This window comes from Rhizophagus irregularis, chromosome 22, assembly GCF_026210795.1.
Source record: "Rhizophagus irregularis chromosome 22, complete sequence".
NCBI lineage: Eukaryota > Fungi > Glomeromycota > Glomeromycetes > Glomerales > Glomeraceae > Rhizophagus > Rhizophagus irregularis.
In genome coordinates this window covers 3,555,573-3,574,683 of record NC_089450.1, presented here as the reverse complement: position 1 = coordinate 3,574,683, position 19,111 = coordinate 3,555,573, and the positions used below count along the sequence as shown (strand labels likewise).

At 27.6% G+C, this 19,111-nt stretch overlaps 6 protein-coding genes across 7 annotated transcripts; 4 read left to right on the top strand and 2 right to left on the bottom strand.

Annotated features, from left to right (window-relative positions):
* Positions 1-1,527: 1,527 nt before the first annotated feature.
* OCT59_014940 (uncharacterized protein) lies at positions 1,528-3,615 on the top strand. Its single transcript, XM_025320358.2, has 2 exons — positions 1,528-1,687; positions 1,795-3,615. Exon 2 carries the CDS (start codon positions 1,941-1,943, stop codon positions 3,471-3,473), a length of 1,533 nt encoding a protein of 510 aa, XP_025171497.1. The 5' UTR covers positions 1,528-1,687; positions 1,795-1,940; the 3' UTR covers positions 3,474-3,615.
* Positions 3,616-4,001: 386 nt separating this feature from the next.
* On the top strand, positions 4,002-4,590 carry OCT59_014939 (uncharacterized protein; the record flags this gene model as incomplete). Its single annotated transcript, XM_066150333.1, has 2 exons — positions 4,002-4,167; positions 4,421-4,590. The coding sequence occupies 2 exons, from the start codon at positions 4,002-4,004 to the stop codon at positions 4,588-4,590; spliced, it is 336 nt and encodes a 111-aa protein (XP_066002509.1).
* Positions 4,591-11,706: 7,116 nt separating this feature from the next.
* On the bottom strand, positions 11,707-12,231 carry OCT59_014938 (uncharacterized protein). The gene is made up of 2 exons (XM_066150332.1): positions 11,984-12,231; positions 11,707-11,912 (listed from the first exon to the last, which is right to left on the bottom strand). The coding sequence occupies exons 1-2, from the start codon at positions 12,128-12,130 to the stop codon at positions 11,856-11,858; spliced, it is 204 nt and encodes a 67-aa protein (XP_066002508.1). The 5' UTR covers positions 12,131-12,231; the 3' UTR covers positions 11,707-11,855.
* Positions 12,232-12,359: 128 nt separating this feature from the next.
* On the top strand, positions 12,360-13,847 carry OCT59_014937 (uncharacterized protein). 2 transcript variants are annotated; one of them, XM_066150331.1, is made up of 3 exons: positions 12,360-12,689; positions 12,809-13,090; positions 13,247-13,847. In XM_066150331.1, the coding sequence occupies exons 1-3, from the start codon at positions 12,591-12,593 to the stop codon at positions 13,274-13,276; spliced, it is 411 nt and encodes a 136-aa protein (XP_066002507.1). In that variant the 5' UTR covers positions 12,360-12,590; the 3' UTR covers positions 13,277-13,847. The 2 variants fall into 2 exon arrangements, with proteins under 2 accessions (XP_066002507.1, XP_066002506.1); XM_066150330.1 differs by having other exon boundaries at positions 12,809-13,847.
* On the bottom strand, positions 13,807-15,625 carry OCT59_014936 (uncharacterized protein). The gene has a single exon (XM_066150329.1). It carries the CDS (start codon positions 15,582-15,584, stop codon positions 13,962-13,964), a length of 1,623 nt encoding a protein of 540 aa, XP_066002505.1. The 5' UTR covers positions 15,585-15,625; the 3' UTR covers positions 13,807-13,961.
* Positions 15,626-16,068: 443 nt separating this feature from the next.
* Positions 16,069-17,893, top strand: OCT59_014935 (uncharacterized protein). The gene has a single exon (XM_025320360.2). The coding sequence runs from the start codon at positions 16,239-16,241 to the stop codon at positions 17,688-17,690; it is 1,452 nt and encodes a 483-aa protein (XP_025171499.1). The 5' UTR covers positions 16,069-16,238; the 3' UTR covers positions 17,691-17,893.
* The last annotated feature ends 1,218 nt before the right edge of the window (positions 17,894-19,111 follow it).

Here is a 19,111-nt window from a genome sequence, read left to right as displayed (position 1 = left end):
ATGGCAAAGTAAATGCCTAAATAATAAAAAAAATAAAATATGCCACCTTTATATCTCGGGATCTAGTGATCAGATTTCGATGATCTTACTACCATTCGATTCGTCTCATCGAGGCGAATCTAATGATATGTGTTTCATTTCTATAGCACCGATATTGATAGAGTAAAATTACTATAAACATTTAATGAATTTTGGTGTCGGAGCACGATCTAGTGATTAGATTTGAATGAATTTACCACCATTCGATTCGTCATGACGAGACGATTCTAATGGCGGTAAGATCATCTTTCTAGCATTGAAATTGGCGGAGCTATTACGCTATAAATATTTAAAAGTTATTGGTATCAGATCGCGATCTAGTGATTTGATTTAAATGATCTTACTACCATTAGAATCGTCTTATCAAGACGAATCAAATGGTAGTAAGATCATCCAAAGCGGATCACTGGGTGCCAAGTTATTATTTGTTAAAGTTTTTATATATAAATCGGCCAAAATTAAGGCTAATTCTGGCCAAATATTTTCGTAATACGAAATTAATTACGGAGTCCGAAATCAATTATGGAATACAGAGTTTTTCTAATGAATTACTTAATAATTACAGAATTACGTAATTACGTATTTCCGTAATACTAAAATAATTTTGGACACAAGTATAACTTTGATATATAGATGATTTTTAGTCTATAATACTAGAAAATTTAATGGCTAATGTAAAAAAAATGCTTCGTAACTTTATGGTCATAGTTCATAAAAATTAATTAATACCAAAATAGTGTTTGGAATCGAATATATTCGAATACACTCGAGTATTCATTTAAATTTATAAAGTGTATTCGAATAATATTCGAATAAGTTAAATTTCCTTTTATAGTAATGATTTACATGATTTTTAGCCTTTTAACTCAGTTAAATTTAAGGATTTAATGCCCAATTAGAATTTTAACTATACTATATCTGGCTAAATGAATACTCGAATAACCACTATACTTATTCGAATACTCGAATATACTCGAGTTATTCGAATAACTGTTACATGATTCCAAACACTATACCAAAATAACCGAGAAAGAAGTTGTTATTCAATCTGGGCATCTAAAAAAATAAGCTTTACGTTTATTTATGAATTTATATAAATATTATGTTGATCAAAAAATTTAAATAAGCTTATAGTTGGTTAACCACATAATAGTTTTGATTTACTTAGTTGACTGACCACCCCAACGTGACGTGTTTAATTCTGGCCAGAATTAAATGATCGGCACAAAAATATCCTTTTTTGGAATAAAGGCGAGATTTAAGCATCACATATGGGGGCGAGATTTAGATTTACTTTTGTTATTGTGTCACCGAATTTTGTATTACAAATTCGTTATATAGAAGGACGAAATACTTTTTTTAAAAAATAGATATTTAGATGATGTGAAAAATTATGATACAAAATTTTAAACAGGAAATTAAACATGATTATGTTTTGTTTAGGGAGAGAAAATAAATAAACGTGTACAAATGCAACTTTATTAATTGCAGATGCCGGTTATTAGTACCAATAATTAGTTTCCATTATTAAATAAATTCGAACCAATGAAAATTCTCCGATATTGCCCTCAACGTATACTATTTATACAACTTCGTGGCTTTTTATTTACAAAAAAAATTTTTCTCCTTTTTTATTGTTAGTTTTTAAGTAGGTAAAGTTTTTTTTTTATTTTATTTTATTGCAAATAAAAAAAAATTCGCGTCGAACATAGTCGTATTATTAACATTTATACTAATTATTAACTCGCAAAAAAGTTCTTTTTTTATTTATTTCCAAGTCAACAAAGGAAATAACACAACAGCAATATCCTTCCAACTAACTTACTGTCTTTATTTACGATTTTATTACAACAAAAGAGTTTCAATCAATAAAAGAACTTTGAACGTATCTATACAAAAAAATGACACCATTTCTACCGTCTGATTGTCTCCGAGAGATATTTGAACAAATGCAAGGGATATCAGGATCACAAAAGGAAGAAAGAGAATCATTGTTATCATGTTTACTGGTTAATAGACTATGGTGTGAAACAACTATAGAAATATTATGGCGAAATCCATGGAGATTAGGGAATTTTTACACAGATGAAAGTTATTGGATATCATTATCAAGGACAATATTTTTATGTTTTTCTGAAGAACAAAAAGATGTCATTAAAAAAGATTGTATCAATTATAAATCATCAATAACAAAACAACAACCCTTATTTAATTACATATCATATATACAATATCTTTCAAATGAACATATTGTAAAGATTGTTGAGACTCTTACAAACGAGAATAATTTTTCGGCTATATTATGGAATTATAATGCAAATATTATTGAAAATGAATTATGGAAATTATTCATGAGTAAATGTTCCTGTGTGAAATATCTTGAACTACCAAGTACGTCCATTTTGCATTTCCTGGGAGCCGATCAATGTTTAACATCTTTACATGAATTTATATGTTCAACTTATAGTCCATCAAAATTATTTTTGGATTTAGCGCAAGTTTGTAGAAATATTAAAAAAATGGTTATTAATCCATGCGGAGATGATAATGAAGGGTTAGAAGCATTAATTTCTTTACAAAATAATTTGCAACAAGTGAAATTATGTTCAATTGAAGGTGATTCATGTGAAAAAATCGGTAAAGCATTAGAAACTCAGTCAAAATCTTTAATAAGTATAACTTTTGAATTTTGTATTTGCGTACCTGTTACAACTCTTTGTAACTTAACTGAGTTAAAATCTTTAAAGATTTTAGTTAAAGATATTGATACAGATTTAGAAGATTTAATTTGTGCGGAACTACCAAAATTGGAAATATTAGAAATTATAAATTCAGCTTATCAACCTCTGGATCTTTATACTTCTCTTATTCAAACTACTCACGGATTTTTAAGAAAAATTCATTTTGGAACTGCTCCACATCCGTCAGAAGGAGAATTAAAACCATATATTAATTCAATCATCAATTTCTGTCCAAACATTGAAGATATTATACTTTGGTATATTGAAGAAATTTATGATGATTTAGAACAATTGTTATCATCCTGTAGAAATATTAAATACTTAGGTCTGGAAGCTTTATCAACTTTTTCTAATCTTGAAGAATCTTGGTGGGATGATAATGATGATGATGATGACTACGATGATAATCAAGAAAATGTTGATATTGATTATAATTTAGCTTGTGATGGCGCATCTATTTTTGATTTATTTATCAAAAAATTTCCTTGTAACTTAGTTCAACTTACTTTAAGTGGTAGTTGGAGATTTAGTGCTTTAGAATTAGAAACTTTCCTGAAATCATGGAAAGGTAGAAACCCTTTATATTTATCATTATTTTGTGATTTTGATATGGGCGATGAATATTCTAATATTTTGAACGATTTTCAATCTAATGGTACTTTAAAAGGTTGGTGTAATATTGATAACATATAAATAAATAATGTGATATTTCTTTTATAGATCTTTACGAAGAAATTGTAAATTTTTTTCTGAGAACTCATATTTTATACTTTACAATAACATCATTTGTTGATATAATAAATAAAATACATTCATTTAAAGTTTCGCAATCTAACTTTATCAGGAATTCAGATTTTATGATTCTTTTTACATTTAAATATGATTATTTAGCCCACCGCTTGCATGGTTATATTTTTATAGAGCTATAGTTCCCGTCATTGTGGAATGGTTTACATTTATAACATTTATAACATTTATAAGATGAAATCAAAAAATGTAAAATCTAGTGTAACTGGAGTGCGTCATCAAACATATACATATAAAATAAAACTAATTTTCAAGCAGCTGATATTGCTTAGAGCTACTAACAAAAAAAATTTTTGGGACCTTACCTATATAAGTATTTTCCGGGGTCCTATCTATGGGCTAAGTATCAAGACGAATCAGATGAGTATGATTGGGATATACTTGCGTTCAAAGTAGAGGAATGTCCCACAACACATGTTGAGAACAAGTACGTACTACCTTAGGGAAGTAGTAAACTGCTTCAAGGACTGGATCGAATATAATGGGGACTTACCTAAAGCAGTTAGCAATAAAGAACTTGCGGATATAATAAGAGTATATAAGGAGGATCGCAATGCTGAGATTATCCCTACCCCTCTGGGTATGAAACTATGAGGTTAGATAAGGAAAAAGCGCAAGAGATTCCAAAGGAGCATCCAAAGACTGATATGGAATGCCAGTGGAAAGCTGCCAATGGATATGTAGACTGGGATGAAGAGGATCTTGATCACATGTGTAGCAAGATTGACTCCTTTTAATAAGATAAGCACCTCTTAGCTATCTTATATTTTTTATATAAAAAACCTATATTACAATTGAACACAATTCATAAATACATCAAATGGTTTATTCAGAGATTGTTCAGTCTTTACTTACAAGACCAGACATTAAAGAACTACAGTATTCAGGCGCAAGATTTTCTAGACGAGCTATTGCCAGACTTGAACAGCAACTCCAATCCCGATACCCAACTCATAAATTTCAGATCCTGCTCCCCTATGAAAACTGGAAACCTGGTGGATGAACATCAGAAAACGAACTGGTAAGTCTCTTCTCACTGTTAGACCATTATAATAAAGCACAACCACTGGTCAAAATTAATGCCATCAGGTACATATCGGGTACCTATATATCAGTGACTAATCAGATACATATTGGACATTTATTACATATCAGATACCCGATATGTAACATATCAAATATGCCTAAAAATCAGATTCCCGATATTTAAACGATTAGTCACTGATATATAACACTGAATCAATCTTACACATATCGGGTACTGATTAGAGATAGGAAGTAGCTCGTCGGTTCAACTTCGCCCAATAGAGCCGTTAAACTGACTTGGAGCGGCTCAGTCTAAACCGACTTAAACTAACTTGAACTGCTCAAACCGACTCAAACCGACTTGAGCGGTTCAAGCAGCTCAAACTGACTCAAACCAACTTGAGCGGTTCAAGCAGCTCAAACTGACTCAAGCGACTCAAACTGACTTAAAGTGACTCAAACTAAGTTTTTTGTAACACTAACCGGCTTTAATAAATCCTTAAACATGATTTTTCAAATTTTTCGCAGGTGACATTTTCCTTTTTTGGAAATTTGTGTAATGTCACGTGATAAAATGGTTCAAGTCGGTCAAGTCGGTTCAAGTCGGTTCAAATTTGTTCAAGTCGGTTTGAGTCGGTTTGAACGCTAAGTGGGACATGCGCTCCAAAACCATACTCGAGCTGCTCCTTTCTCGAAGTTTTCCCATCTCTAGTACTGATATGCAAAATATTTATTTATTTGTATTATATAATCCAAAGAGGTATATTAAAATTATTACTAAAAAAAGTATTTTAATATTAAAGATAATCGTTTATTCATATAAAACCCCTTATTTTCAATTTTTTTTTATTTTTTCTGATATCACGAATAACTGATGAAAATATTAAAAATATACATATTTTATTTTAAAATTAATTGGATTGAATGTTCAAATTAATCTTATATACAACTTTATTTTAATCAATTCGTATAAATGTCAATTGATAAAAATAACCTAATAAAAGTATTTAATCATAATATTTAATTATTTTTATGTTTTTTTACCCTTTTTTTTGCTTTTTTTGTTTTTTTTATTTTTTATTTTTTTATTTTCATATTCATCATTATGATATTTGTCACTTTCTTCATATTGATCAGTATTATAATCATATGTTGGAATTTTATTTGTTGAACAATTAAATCTTTTAAGAGCCTCATCAGTCAAACACCAATTTGGTATATTCACTGGAGGCATGCTTGTTGTTGTTTTACATCTTTGAACTCTTTTAATTTTTAGAATTCGAGGTTTTTTCCTCAGTTTTTCAATGTTCGAATCAATCTGATCATATAATGAACGCTGAAGTTTTAATAAATAATTACTATTAATAAATAAAATAAATAAAATAATCATAAATATATATATAGTACATACTGTAGAAGAACGCCACCATGTTTCATATACACCCACCTGCCAAAAGTATCCAGACACCTCTAAAAAATGACCATTAAATCACATTATTTCGACGTCCAGTGATCAGAATTTAATGATTTATGATTCATTGGATTCGTCTAATTGAGGCGCATCTAATCTAGGGATGTTAAGGTCCGTTTAGGTTTGGTTTAGGTTCAGTTCCTTAAATTTCCAATAGGTAGAACTCGGGAACTGAGTTTTTATAATAAGTTTTGAACTTGTTTGAAACTGGGGTTCAAATAAGGTTCGAACTCTTTATTTAAATATAAAAATCGATTTAATTAGCGGTTGCAATTCAAATATCATGTGATATTCAACAAATAATGGAGGGATTTACGATATTATACGTAGTACATATGTATTTTTTTTTCTTCCAATTTTTACGGCAAGTTGTTAAATATTTAAAATATTAAACACTATGTGGAGTACATGTAAATTTATTTTTAATCGTTTAATTGATTAACCTCCAAGTTTAGTTTAATTTTAAAAAATTTTTATAAAAAAACCATGGCTCCACCAGTGCTCCACCAACCGTACCCTTATACACTTAAATTTTCGCCAAAAATTATCTTTATTGTTGTATTTATACTGTATATACATTTCACATATAATGTTCAAATACGTAAATTGTGTAAGTAATTATATTTACAGATACTAGTATTAATGATTTTTACTTATACCTTCTTTTTCCAACCAGGATTTAGTGCACAAAGTAGCCCTGACTGTTTCTGCGGGTCAAGTCTATTTCGGGTTTTAGTAATAGTATTGGCTGCAACAGAAAAAAGTTGTTCACATGCAAGCTTAGTTGCTTGAATACAAAGGTATCTTCTCGCCATTAACGATAATTTTGGAAATTCTTATTGATGTGCCTGCCGCCACAATAACGGATCTGCTTTTTCATCACAAGGTAAAGCTAAATATCGGTCTAATTCGAAAAAATTTCTTTAATGATATAAGAGCTACTTGAATAGAAGAAATAGATGATCGGTATGAATCACTTTCAGATAAACGACACTGTTTTTGTGCAAAATATTCCCGTGTACTACTATAATCATTTTCATCTTGGGTTTTTTTGCAATTTTCACTTGTCACAACATGATAACTACGTAATAAAGCTGTAACAGTGGATATTGCGTTAGCGGTTGGTGTTCCTGATTCAAATAAAGTAAGTTTTGTCCGAGGATCTAAAATTGCAGCTACTAAAGTTTGTTCATCAATATATTTCCAATAGTCATCAATCTTTTGATTTATAGATGATGCTAATTCATTTTGACTAAATTCTTCCGATCCAATCAAATCATTCAAATAATCCAAAATTCCTAAAAAAACAAACCGAACATCTGCAATTGTCGGATATCTAGCAGCAGAAAGATAGACTGTAGCTTTTTCCAAAGGCTCCAAAACAGTAAGTGTATCCTATGATAAAAAAAATCAAAGAAATTGTATTAATTATAATGAATATAAATTAATACTAATATTCATTCAATTATTCAATACTGACTTTAATTATTTTCCATTCATTATTGGTAGGCATTAAATTTTGAATTTCCTTATTTTCAACTGCCAATAATTGCAATCCACGCCACATTTTTTCCAATTTTCTTAACATATTAAAAGTTGAATTCCATCTCGTCTTACAATCCAATTCTGGTCTCAAATATGTAATTTTTGCGTATGAACACAAATTTTTTAACTGATCGCTAATTACTATTGAATGCTTAATTTTATTCATTAATTCTCGTACTTTAATAACTTCATCTGATATCATTTCAAGTCCTTGTTGTGCAGCAAGATTAAGAATATGGGCGGCACAACGGTAATGTCTAAAATTTTCGAGAATCAGTTCGAAGAATCAATTGTTGTCTAAGCGTTCTTCCACACACAATCATAGCCGATTCATTATCAGTTGTAAGAGCCAAAGTTTTTTCTTGAAGATTAAAATCATTTAAAACATTATTAATTGATGTTGCAATATTGATTCCAGTATGCCGTTTAGTAAAAGATATGATATCTAATAGGAAATTCTGCAACTTCCATTTCTGATCAATATAATGGACAGTGAGGCCAAGAAATGCATCATTTGTAAATTTACTCGTCCACATGTCAGCTGTAAGCGCGATTTTTCCTGGAATTTGAGCCATAAATGCACCAATATTTTTTCTGATTGTATTAAATTTATTTACAACCATTTCCTTTAAATTCTGCCGAAGTAGGAACTTGATATCTTGGATCAAATATTTTAAACATATAAACAAAATGGGGATTTTCAACAATTTTAAATGGTTGTAGGTCAGAGATTATTCAATCTACAAAAGCTATATTTTACACCTGCTGTTCGGTAATTGGTCATGGATCAACTCTAAGAAAATTCAAAGTTGTTTGAGTATTTTTAATTTTATCTATAATAATATTATGTTTATAATAAAGGTGTTTCTTTAAAGTTGATATTCCCGTCTTTTCACCATATTCTCGAGAACAATTTTTACATATTTTTTTCCCAGAAATTTGTAATTTAAAATAGTTCCAAGCAGAACTCTTTTTGTTATTTAAGTTTTCGTCTTCATTAATATTTTCTTCTTCCTCTTCACTATATAAATTATTTTCATCTTTATCAAGTTCGCCTAGTATCTCAGCTCTTAATTGTTGTAACTGGCTAGTTTCTGCTATGGTTAACTCCATCTTTAATAGTCGTAATAACACATAAAATTTTTTTTAAACGCGTTAGATCAACTTTTAAATAATCAGATGACTGATTATCAATTATCACTTGATTATCATATAATATATTTATATAATCTATTTTTATATGTAAATCTGCATTTATGATTGGTTGAACTAATTACAAACTTAGTTTACATATAGTTCCAAAAATGGAACTGAGTTTCCTTCAAACCAGGTTTAGAATTTTCGGTTTAAGTTCATGAACCTGGAACCTTCAACATCCCTACATACCCTACATATATAGCCAACCATACACTACATGTTTACTATGCTCTCATCTTTAACTACTATATGTATTCAATAATATTGGTAAATTCAAAGTTTTTTTTTTCATTTTATAATTTTTTTAGTTTGCTAGGTAAGATTTGAAAAATATTCTTCTACTAAAAAGAAAAAATAAATTTTATCCCTTAAACTATAGGGGCTAAAATTAATTTTAAAAATTTTTGAATTTTTAAAATATCTTAAAATCTAGTAATTATAGAAAGATGAAATTATATTTGTTAGATTTCTCTTATTAAGGTGTATTTAATGGTAATAAAATCATAACTCTAAAATTGATAAATAAAAAGTTATATTAATTTATCAATTTTTAGATTTTATAAGTTATCCTATAATATAATATTTGTAGAAGGACAATTTTATTTCTATTAGATTCTTCTCATTAAGACGCATCAAATGGTGGTAATTTTATATTTCTAGGGTTAATGGATAAAAAGATATTTCAATTTAAAAAATTTGGTTACTATTTGTTATAATTTGTTGATCATTTAATTTTAAAAAATTATTAATTAAAAAAATTGAACTTTTTTTTTCAATTTCTACTTAGAAAATACTATAAAATTTATTACAAAAATATTGGTTTATGTAATAAAATATTTTAAGGTATTTAAAAGTGTCTTTAATTAAAAAACAAAATTGCAGACAAATGTTACAAAACAGTTTAAGGAATATGTTAAAATATCTTTTTGCTGATAGTTGCATAAGAAAAATAAGAAATTTCTACTTTTACTATTTAAGAATCCTTTATAATTTTTACAAAAATTCTTGTATGCTGAATATCTTTCATTATTTAATTTATCTTGAAACAAAATAATGAAATATTTTTTAATAATGAAATTTTCAATTTTTGCATTTAATTTTTTGGCAATTTCTATTTGTATACAGGGTGTTTAAATACGGGTCATATTAGTAGATTAAAAACGGCATTCAAACCCTTCTTTAATGCCTTAAGTAAACTTGCAGAGCAGGTGAAAATACATATATTTATCTGTAATATAATAAGAATAAAAAGTAAAAGAGTATAATGTCAGTAGCATTCAATTTCAAATTAAAAAACAAAAAATTAGTCTATTAAAAATTATATTTATATGACCTGTGTACAAACACCCCGTGTAAACTTAGAAATTTTCTAATTTTTTATAATTATACATCTTAATATTATGTAAAAATTTGTCTTGTCTTTGTTATTTTTTTCTTAAATGATTAGATTTCTTTTCATCTTATTGATTCTTTTTTTTTTAAACATTTCTTGCAAATATATTATATGTATAAAGGTCAAAAAGATTATGACATTTTTCTTTAATTAAAGAGCAATAACTATCTTATTACAATTTTTACAGATATCATATATTTTTTATCTTGTAATCATTTTACTTTAGTAATTTTTTTCTATTTATTTTCATCAATTTGGAGATTAAAAACAGTTTAATGTAATTTTTTTTCTTATTTATAATATAAGATGCATAATTTTAAAGTATTCTAATTATTTTCTCTTTTCTTAATATTATCATTTAGTATACCACATTGTTTACAAATATCTTTTCTTATATACCAATCAATTAGTTTATTTTCTAAGACTGAGTATGAATGTAATGAAGTGATAAATGAATAATATTAAATTTATTTTTTATAAATAAAGTGATAATTTTTGTTAAATAATTCTGTTCAAATTGCATAATATTTATCATATTATATTATATAAAATAAACGCCAAACTATAAAAATTTAATAATAAATGCCGCGAATTTAATATTTTATTTATATTCAATTTATGTGACAAATCTTTTGTTAAAAATAATAAAAAAAAATATTGTCTTTAAAGTAAAACCTATAATTATGAATTTACCAAATTAAGCCATAATATTTAACTTATTTAAAAATATATGAAATGTTATGAAATTAATTTTTTAACCGGATTCCGGTCAATCTTACCATTTTTTATCCGGATATTTATCCGGGTAAAAACCGGATATCTAAAAAAAAAATTTATCTGGGTTTATCCGGCAACGGATCGAAACACTACTCAGAACTAGCCTCATAAGATTGTGATAAGTCCTGCTTGACTTGCTCTGAAGTTAACATGTCTGTGACCTCAGGAATTTTAGTCACGTCCTGATTACAAGTGCCTCTTGATCTCTCTGCTTCTTTTTCTGCCTCCTCTCTCTAATCTTATTGCTAATGCTTTTCTTATACGCCTCATCCAAAAAATCGACCATTTCCTCATCATTACCATCAAAGTCACTAGATGCTCGTTCTACTTCATTATTGAGTTGGTATCGGGTACATTAACAGTTGGTACCGTCACCACTAGCACCGCTTCTTCATCATTTTGTGTCTGACCAAATGACAACGCCATTCCATCTACTGCTGAACCCCTGTTCTAATAATGCAAGTCTAGCCTCAAGCTCCGTGAGTTCAGCATTCTCAGCATCACGCATTCTCCTCAATAATTTGCTTCAACCTCGCATTCTCAGTCTCAACCTCAGCAAATCTTAGTAGCTTCTCTCTAAGTTCAGGAATCTCAGTATTCTCCTTCCTAAGTTTGGCTATCTAAGTCAAGAGCTTGGCATTTAATTCCCTTGGATTGTATGTTCGATAATAATTTTTTATATAAAATGGAATAATTCAAAAGTTCGTTAGCATAGATAAAAAAAACGAGGTAATATCCTCATCGGAATTACTGATTTATTGATGTAAAATAAATTACAAGTTTCGATAATACATAAACTTTGTTTTACAAAGTGAAATTACTAATGCCTGTAGTGTTTCGTTCATCTAAGCTATCTATACTAACATAATATTTCAACTAACTCTAATCCGATTTCATTTGTCCCAACGTCGATATTCTGGATAGAATAAAATGGTCGTCAGTTATGCATAGAACATGCAGAGTCAGAAATAAATTAACAGTATTGACCTTAGTAAAAATCACCGAAAGTTTATGTTCTCCGCTAAATAAGGTCCTCGAAATTTCTGAACAAAAAAAAATAGATACTAGCTTTGCAAGCTCTGAGTCGCTTCCTTGCAAATACACAGCCACAGCCGAAAAAATTGGTTCATTCATACCTTAATTGCGAAGAGTCTCGTCCGGACTTCAATAATTTTTTCGTCAACACTTCTTTCAAACTGCGATAGGTCGTTTCTTTCTAGCGTGGGTAAGAAAAAAGTACATCACGGAGTGTTACTGCGCTTTATTAATTAATTAAAAAAGCTCGGGTCGACACTCACGGGATACAGTGTAGCACAATATTCAGTAAATTTTTATTGCGTAACAATGGATAAACACATGGGATAACGTTAACTTTGTCTCTATAGTTATCCATCGGCAGATTTGGTCTTGATGCGGATAAAGTAATTCTACCTGCCTAAGATATTTCTTGCGATTTTCCTTTGTTCTCTTCTTTATTCTCTTCTTTATCTTTATTTGGTCTTGGTGCTGAAAAAGTAATTTCCCGCTGTCTCTTGCGATTTTTCCTTGTTCTTTTCTTCCTTGGGAAACTTGTACAGGTAGCAGAGAGCATCCGATGGGGTTGCTATGGAGATCTGGCCCCATCACCCTCAATATTATTGGTTTTGGACGTCCATTGGATCGTCGGAAATACGTCTGTTTCTTCTGTACAGAAGTAGTATTTTGTTATATACTCTCCTTCCCTTTCTGCTCCTCTCCGCCATTTTTTCGATACACCCCCAGATCTAGGGTGAGAATTACTTAAGAATTTTTTTTCCTGTTTCTTATAAACAGCTAAAAATTACCTCGTCTAGTGTCCATTGCGTTCTTAGTAGAGGAGTCCATTGGTTTGGCATGAAAGATTTATGTTATCAAAATAGAGCTAGTAATGGAACACAATCGCAACAAGCAACCACACACAGTCAACGTTTCCTGGAAAGCAAACCAGGAAAATATTATCAACCTTGCATTTGGTGCATCAGTTACAGCCACCGATTGGAAAGACAGGGAATCAGGCAAAAGAACGACAGATACCTTTTTTTGAATCGAAGTCCATATTCTCCGAAGTTGGTTCCGGTTGGTTATTATCATTATTATGTGATCTTTTATCTTTAATTTTTTTGGAAATTTTTTTTGAGATTCTGTATATTTGAGGATGTGATTTGCGATTTTATGTACTAAATAACAACATTAACATGTTTCCACTAAAAAAACTTATTTTCCAATATACAGTTACAAAAGCCCGATATGATTCTTTTATGATGAACTATTGATATTCTATTAAGGTTTTTTCCTTAAATTTAAACAATGGTTAATATAATATTACAAAAGTGATGCAAAGATACGTTATTGATGCATTATTAAACTCAGTCACTATGATGCTAACTATACTTGGAATTTAACTTATAAATAAACCGGAATCTCCATACTTTAATTTGCTCTTATAAGAAAAAGCTAGATTTAAATTAAAAGATTTTATTTTAACAAAACAAAGCTTATTCTTTGATTCTTTGACTACTGGTAAACTTAATTAGCGTCGGTCCTTTAGTTGATGCAAAATTTTGGTGCACGTTTCTTATTTCGCGCGTGATTCTTCCAAATTCTCTTTTGGGAATGTCGAAAATAAAAACTGATAAGCGAACGTCTTTCGTCGTATTAACTGTCGTGCTCGAGGTGACATAATAGGTGTGGAATAAGGTGACAAAATTGATGTCAACGATCTTAAATCTTGTGAGACCACTTGTTTTTTTTCGTATCATTTATGTCATATTTACGCAATACAATAGTTTATAAGTCTAAAAGTGTATTTTATTAAAAAAGAAAATACAAATGAAAAAAAAATGAAAAAAAATCTATATTCTTAAATACAAAAAAAAAATGAAAAATCTATATTCTTAAATACAAAAAAAAATGAAAAAAATCTATATTCTTAAATTATTTACAAAATTTAAATACGATTGTATTTATATGCTAACCAATCCTTTAAAATACCTTCATCAGCATATTTTCTACAAACATCATTAATAGTTTCTATAGAAGTTTTATTATTAACTATTTGTAATTTTAATGGAATAGAAGAATTTTTTTCTTTCCAAATTTCAAAAAATTTCACCAAATCTTTTCTAGTAAAATTCCAATCACCACGAATGATTAATTCAGACAAATTAATAGAAGAATGAGTAGCCAAAATATTTAAAAATTTAAATTCATTTGATTGAACACCAATACCAACACTTTTTGTTAAAAAATCCAACCAAGAATTATCATTTTTTCCCATATTACATCTACCATTTTCACTTAAGTTACTTGAATTACTTTCAATACTAGCACTACTATCAATATCATCATCATCATTTAAATTATTAAAATCATCATCAATTAATTCCCAATCTAAATCTATTGCCTTATTAATAGTAATATGGTTTAAATTTTTACAAGTAATTAATAAAATTTCCAAATTATTAAATAATTTATCATTAATCCAAAGGGTAAGATATTCAATTTTAATACAATGATTTGTAATAATTTCAATAAAATCTTTTAAATCATCAAAACATTGATCATTTGAAACTTCTAAATTAATTTTTTTTAAATTACCATTTGTTGTAGTAGAAATTAATTTTGAATATAAATCAATTGTTTGATCAATTAAATTACTATTATTTAATATTTCAAGTATTTCAAGATTTGGTAATTTAATTGTATCTAAAATTTTTAAATTATTAATTAATTTAATTTTTAAAATTTTTAAATTTGGAAATTCAGAATTATAAAATAATGAATAAGGTAAAGAATTAAAATTCTTTAATGTAATTGATTTAAGTGAATTAATATGTAATCTTAAAGATTTTGCTAAAGTATCATTTTCTATATTCATAAAAGATTCAATCTTAATATGTTCAATATTATTTTGAGATTCTATTAAAGTATTTAAACCTATTTCATTATTTTCAAGATTTTTATTTTGTATAATAATAAATTTTGTAATGTTTTGACAAATTTTAGATAAATCCAAAAATAAAGAAGAATCTATTTCAGTTGAACATATTAATTTTTTAATATTTTTTAAACAATTTCCTTCATCTTGTAAATAATTAATTATTTTAATATTTGGTAAAGTAATAGATTTTAAAGAATTACATTGATTTAAAAACATTTTCCAAATTTCTTCAAATAATAAATTTTTATGCATTAAACTAAAAGTTTCTTCTTCAAAATTTAAAGTAATATAATTATTAACAAATTTTGTAATTATATCTTGGGATATATATTTAATATATGAAATATAATTGAATTTAGGTTTTTGTGATAAAATATTTGAAGGAATGATACCATTAATATGTAAAACTTGTTTAGAATAATCTGAAAGGCATAATATGAGAGAATCTGTTATAAATTCCCAAAATTCTGTCGAAATACCAAGTTTCCAAGGTTTTCTCCATAATATGGGAACTGTAATTTCACACCATTGTTTATTAATTAATAAACATGAAAATAAAGTTTTATGATCTTTATATAAAAATTTTAAAATATTTAAAATGCAATCATCAGGTATTTGAAGCGGCGCCATTTTTTTTTTTAATTGGGAGAAGGGAGGAAAAAAGAAAAAAAAACAAATTTATATTTAAGAAATAGGGATATTCTTTCTATATATATATAATAACTTTATATTTATTTAAATATCTTGAAAAGGCAACTATTAAACTGATATATAAAACAAAGGGGGGTAATAAAAAATTCGAGAATCAAATCAATCTTAAACAAATTCGGAATTACACGAAAAAAAAAGGCTTATCATGAATAAACATCTTGTTTCATGTTTGTAGCCGTTGTAACGTCGTACAAAAGTAATGGTCAGTGAACCGACTGAACCGTCCGTGTCACTTAATACTACCGTATTACACAATGTATTTCTTTAAAAATTAAAGTTTTATTTATTTAAAATAAAATTGGCAGTTGATCGGTACTCATTGCAAAGTGGCTGTAAATGTTTTGCATATATATAATAGTTTACATCTATTTTTATCGAGGCGAAAAAAAAATTTTTTTTTTTTTTCCTTTTCATCAAATAAATCCTCGAATAAAAATAAATCTTCAAATAAATCTTCAAATAAATCCTAAAATAAATCCTCGAATATATCCTCGAATAAATCCTCTCGAGTAAATCCTCTTGGGTAAATTCTCTCGAATATTTCCTCTCGAATATATCCTCATCATCCTAATAATGAAGGTTAAACAACTTGGTGAAGATTGTCTTAAAGGAATTTTTGAATTTACTTCGGATGATAAGATTACTTTATATTCATGTTTAAAAGCTAATAGGGCATTTTGTAAAAACGTGGTACCAATATTATGGAGAAATCCTTGGATTAATTCATCAAATTATTATGATGATACAATATTTTGGAAATTAATTGGAAAGACTATTCTTAAATGTCTTCCAAAAGAATCTAAAGAAAATCTTTATAAGAAAGGGTTAAGATTAAATCCATCAATTACTGAATTACCATTATTTAATTATGTTTCATATTGTCAATCACTTTCAGATAAAATTATACAAAAATTAGTTGATAATATACTCGATGGTTATAATTGTGATCATTATGATTATAAATCAATAATTCAAGAAGAATTTTGGAAGTTATTTTTAAGACAAAGTTTTAATATTAAAATTCTTAAACTTCCTTCATTTAAAATTTTTGATCTCCCAGATTCAAGAGGTCGTTTATCAAATATTACAACATTAGAATGTGACACTTCACTTCCTTCTGAATATTTTTTAGAAATTCCAAAATATTGTAATTCAGTAAGACGAATTGAAATTTTTATGAATTTTAATAATTTTAATGAAGGAATTGAATCTCTTATTCTTACTCAAAATAATCTTAGAGAATTAAAATTTAGAGCTATTGAAGATAAAAAATTTAAATTTAAAAATAGTAAAACTATAGAATTTCTTTCAAATTCTTTAAAATCAATAGAATTTGAAAATAAGGTTTGTCTTTCTTCCCAAATCTTTTCTTCTTTTACTAATTTAACTGAATTACATATAAATCTTAAAAATTTTGATTATTGTGGTTTATATTGTTTAAAAGATATTATTATCCCTCAATTAGAAGTTTTAGATTTATCAAATGCTGTTGGTGTTAATTTTGATACTTATTCAAAATTAATTTCAAATACTCATGGTTTTCTTAGAATTATTAAAATTGAAACAAAATCTCATCCTCCTACTTCTAATATAGAACTTTATTTACAAACTTTAATAACTTATTGTCCTAGAATTGAGGTTGTACCAATTTGGTTGGCCAGACGTCAATCTTTAGATAATTTTGATAATTTTTTGGTTTCTTCTAATGAATTAAAAATAATTCAAATTGAATTAAAAGAACCTAATGATAATACTATTAATAGAGAAACTGTATTAGCGAAACCTATTTTTGAATTATTGGCTACTAGAGCTAATCATGAATTAAAGAAAATTTATTTAAGAGGAAGATGGAGTTTTAATCATATTGATCTTCAAGAATTTTTTGAAATGTGGAAGGGAAGAAGATATTTAACTTTTCATTTTGATAACGAATTTTATTCTTATTATATTGTTAAAATTTGTGAAGAATATTATAAACAAGGTGTTATTAATGGTGGTACTATTAATTATACGTCAAAGGTATAAAAAAGTGATTGGGATGGGACGGGAACGGGAACGGGAACGGGAAGGGAAGGGAAGGAAGAATGAATTTTTTTTATGAACATTTAAAACCATTTTTATTAAAATATATATATATATGTATATATTGTATAGAATAAAATTATATGTATATATATATTTTTTTTAAAAAAAAAAAATAAATAAAATTTGTTTTTTATATATATTTTACTTTCTCTCTCGGTTCAAATTCTTACGCGTTTTACGTTATGAAGAGTTCGTGTCATGATTCCCAGATTTGCGAAAATTCTTAACAATTTTGGAATTACCCGATTGAAACCTAATATTATAAATATTGCGATCTATCTAACGAGAAATTCAAGTAATATCTTGTTTTTCTACTAAGCCTCCATATTTGTAAATAAAGCTATGATGTAATAAATCAAGGACCCGAATCAATTAATCGTACCAGTTAACTAAAATAGAAGTTCTTTCCTTTTCCATCTTATTTCCCGATTGCTAATCTAAGGGGAACGAACCTTTAGAAGAAGGGGGTTTGATCACTTTGATGTCATGATCTACAAACGCGCCCAATCCTAGCTCCCAAAATAGGAAAATTGGAATTAAGGAGATGCAATGTCCCCCCTCTTCATATGACTTTGATCAATTAAGGAGAACTTTTTTAACGTATGCTAATTTTGAGTGATAATCATTGTGGCTTACAATAGACGGGAGTTTGAAAGTCAGTAGCTTACAAAATTATGCACTATTATGCAACCGGATGAAGATCACCAACCTCGGGTGGTTCTATTCGAAAAGCTAGATATACAGTGGACGAACAAGTCGAACAATCATTAGAAAAAATATTACACCCGTCAAATCATATTGACAAAATTTATATAATACATTGATAATGAAATTAATAAAATTAAACTTTTAAAAAATAAAAAATTTCAATTTAATGGAATATAAAATTTGGGTTCTGTTTTTCATCGCACCTGCGTTATGTCGCACCCCTATAATATGTTACATATAAAAGTCAAAAATGACATTCTAAATCCTTTTTGATATAATAAGAAAACTTGTAGAGCGGTCAAAAATACGCATAGTATAAGGTTTCTTATAGTACATAGTAAGTGCATAAGGTCTCACGTCAGGATTTTTTAAAAAATGGGAAATCTTAACGAAGTCATGTGATCGAATTATCAAAATGATCGACATAATTAATATATAAAAATTACATATCGCAGGCACTAAAAAAACACATTCCATAAAATTTTAAGAAATTGTGTATTAATATGTTATAGGTTATTTATTGGTTAAATGTTGACATTGAAAAATTATTCCAAAGATTTTTTATCTACTGTATGTTTAGAATGCCAGTTCATGATTTTAAGATTTGCTTAGTATTATATTATAATGTATTTTTTTCCTAAAAAAAATTTCCT

Bases quoted from the DNA above. Each gene is read 5' to 3' on its own strand.
- OCT59_014940 (XM_025320358.2), top strand. From the start codon at position 1,941: ATGACACCATTTCTACCGTCTGATTGTCTCCGAGAGATATTTGAACAA.
- OCT59_014938 (XM_066150332.1), bottom strand. From the start codon at position 12,130: ATGAATGAACCAATTTTTTCGGCTGTGGCTGTGTATTTGCAAGGAAGC. The intron at 11,913-11,983 runs GTCAATACTGTT...TATTCTATCCAG, and splicing joins TTTCGGTGATTTTTACTAAG to AATATCGACGTTGGGACAAA.
- OCT59_014937 (XM_066150330.1), top strand. From the start codon at position 12,591: ATGGGGTTGCTATGGAGATCTGGCCCCATCACCCTCAATATTATTGGT. The intron at 12,690-12,808 runs GTAGTATTTTGT...TCTTATAAACAG, and splicing joins TCTGTTTCTTCTGTACAGAA to CTAAAAATTACCTCGTCTAG.
- OCT59_014936 (XM_066150329.1), bottom strand. From the start codon at position 15,584: ATGGCGCCGCTTCAAATACCTGATGATTGCATTTTAAATATTTTAAAA.
- OCT59_014935 (XM_025320360.2), top strand. From the start codon at position 16,239: ATGAAGGTTAAACAACTTGGTGAAGATTGTCTTAAAGGAATTTTTGAA.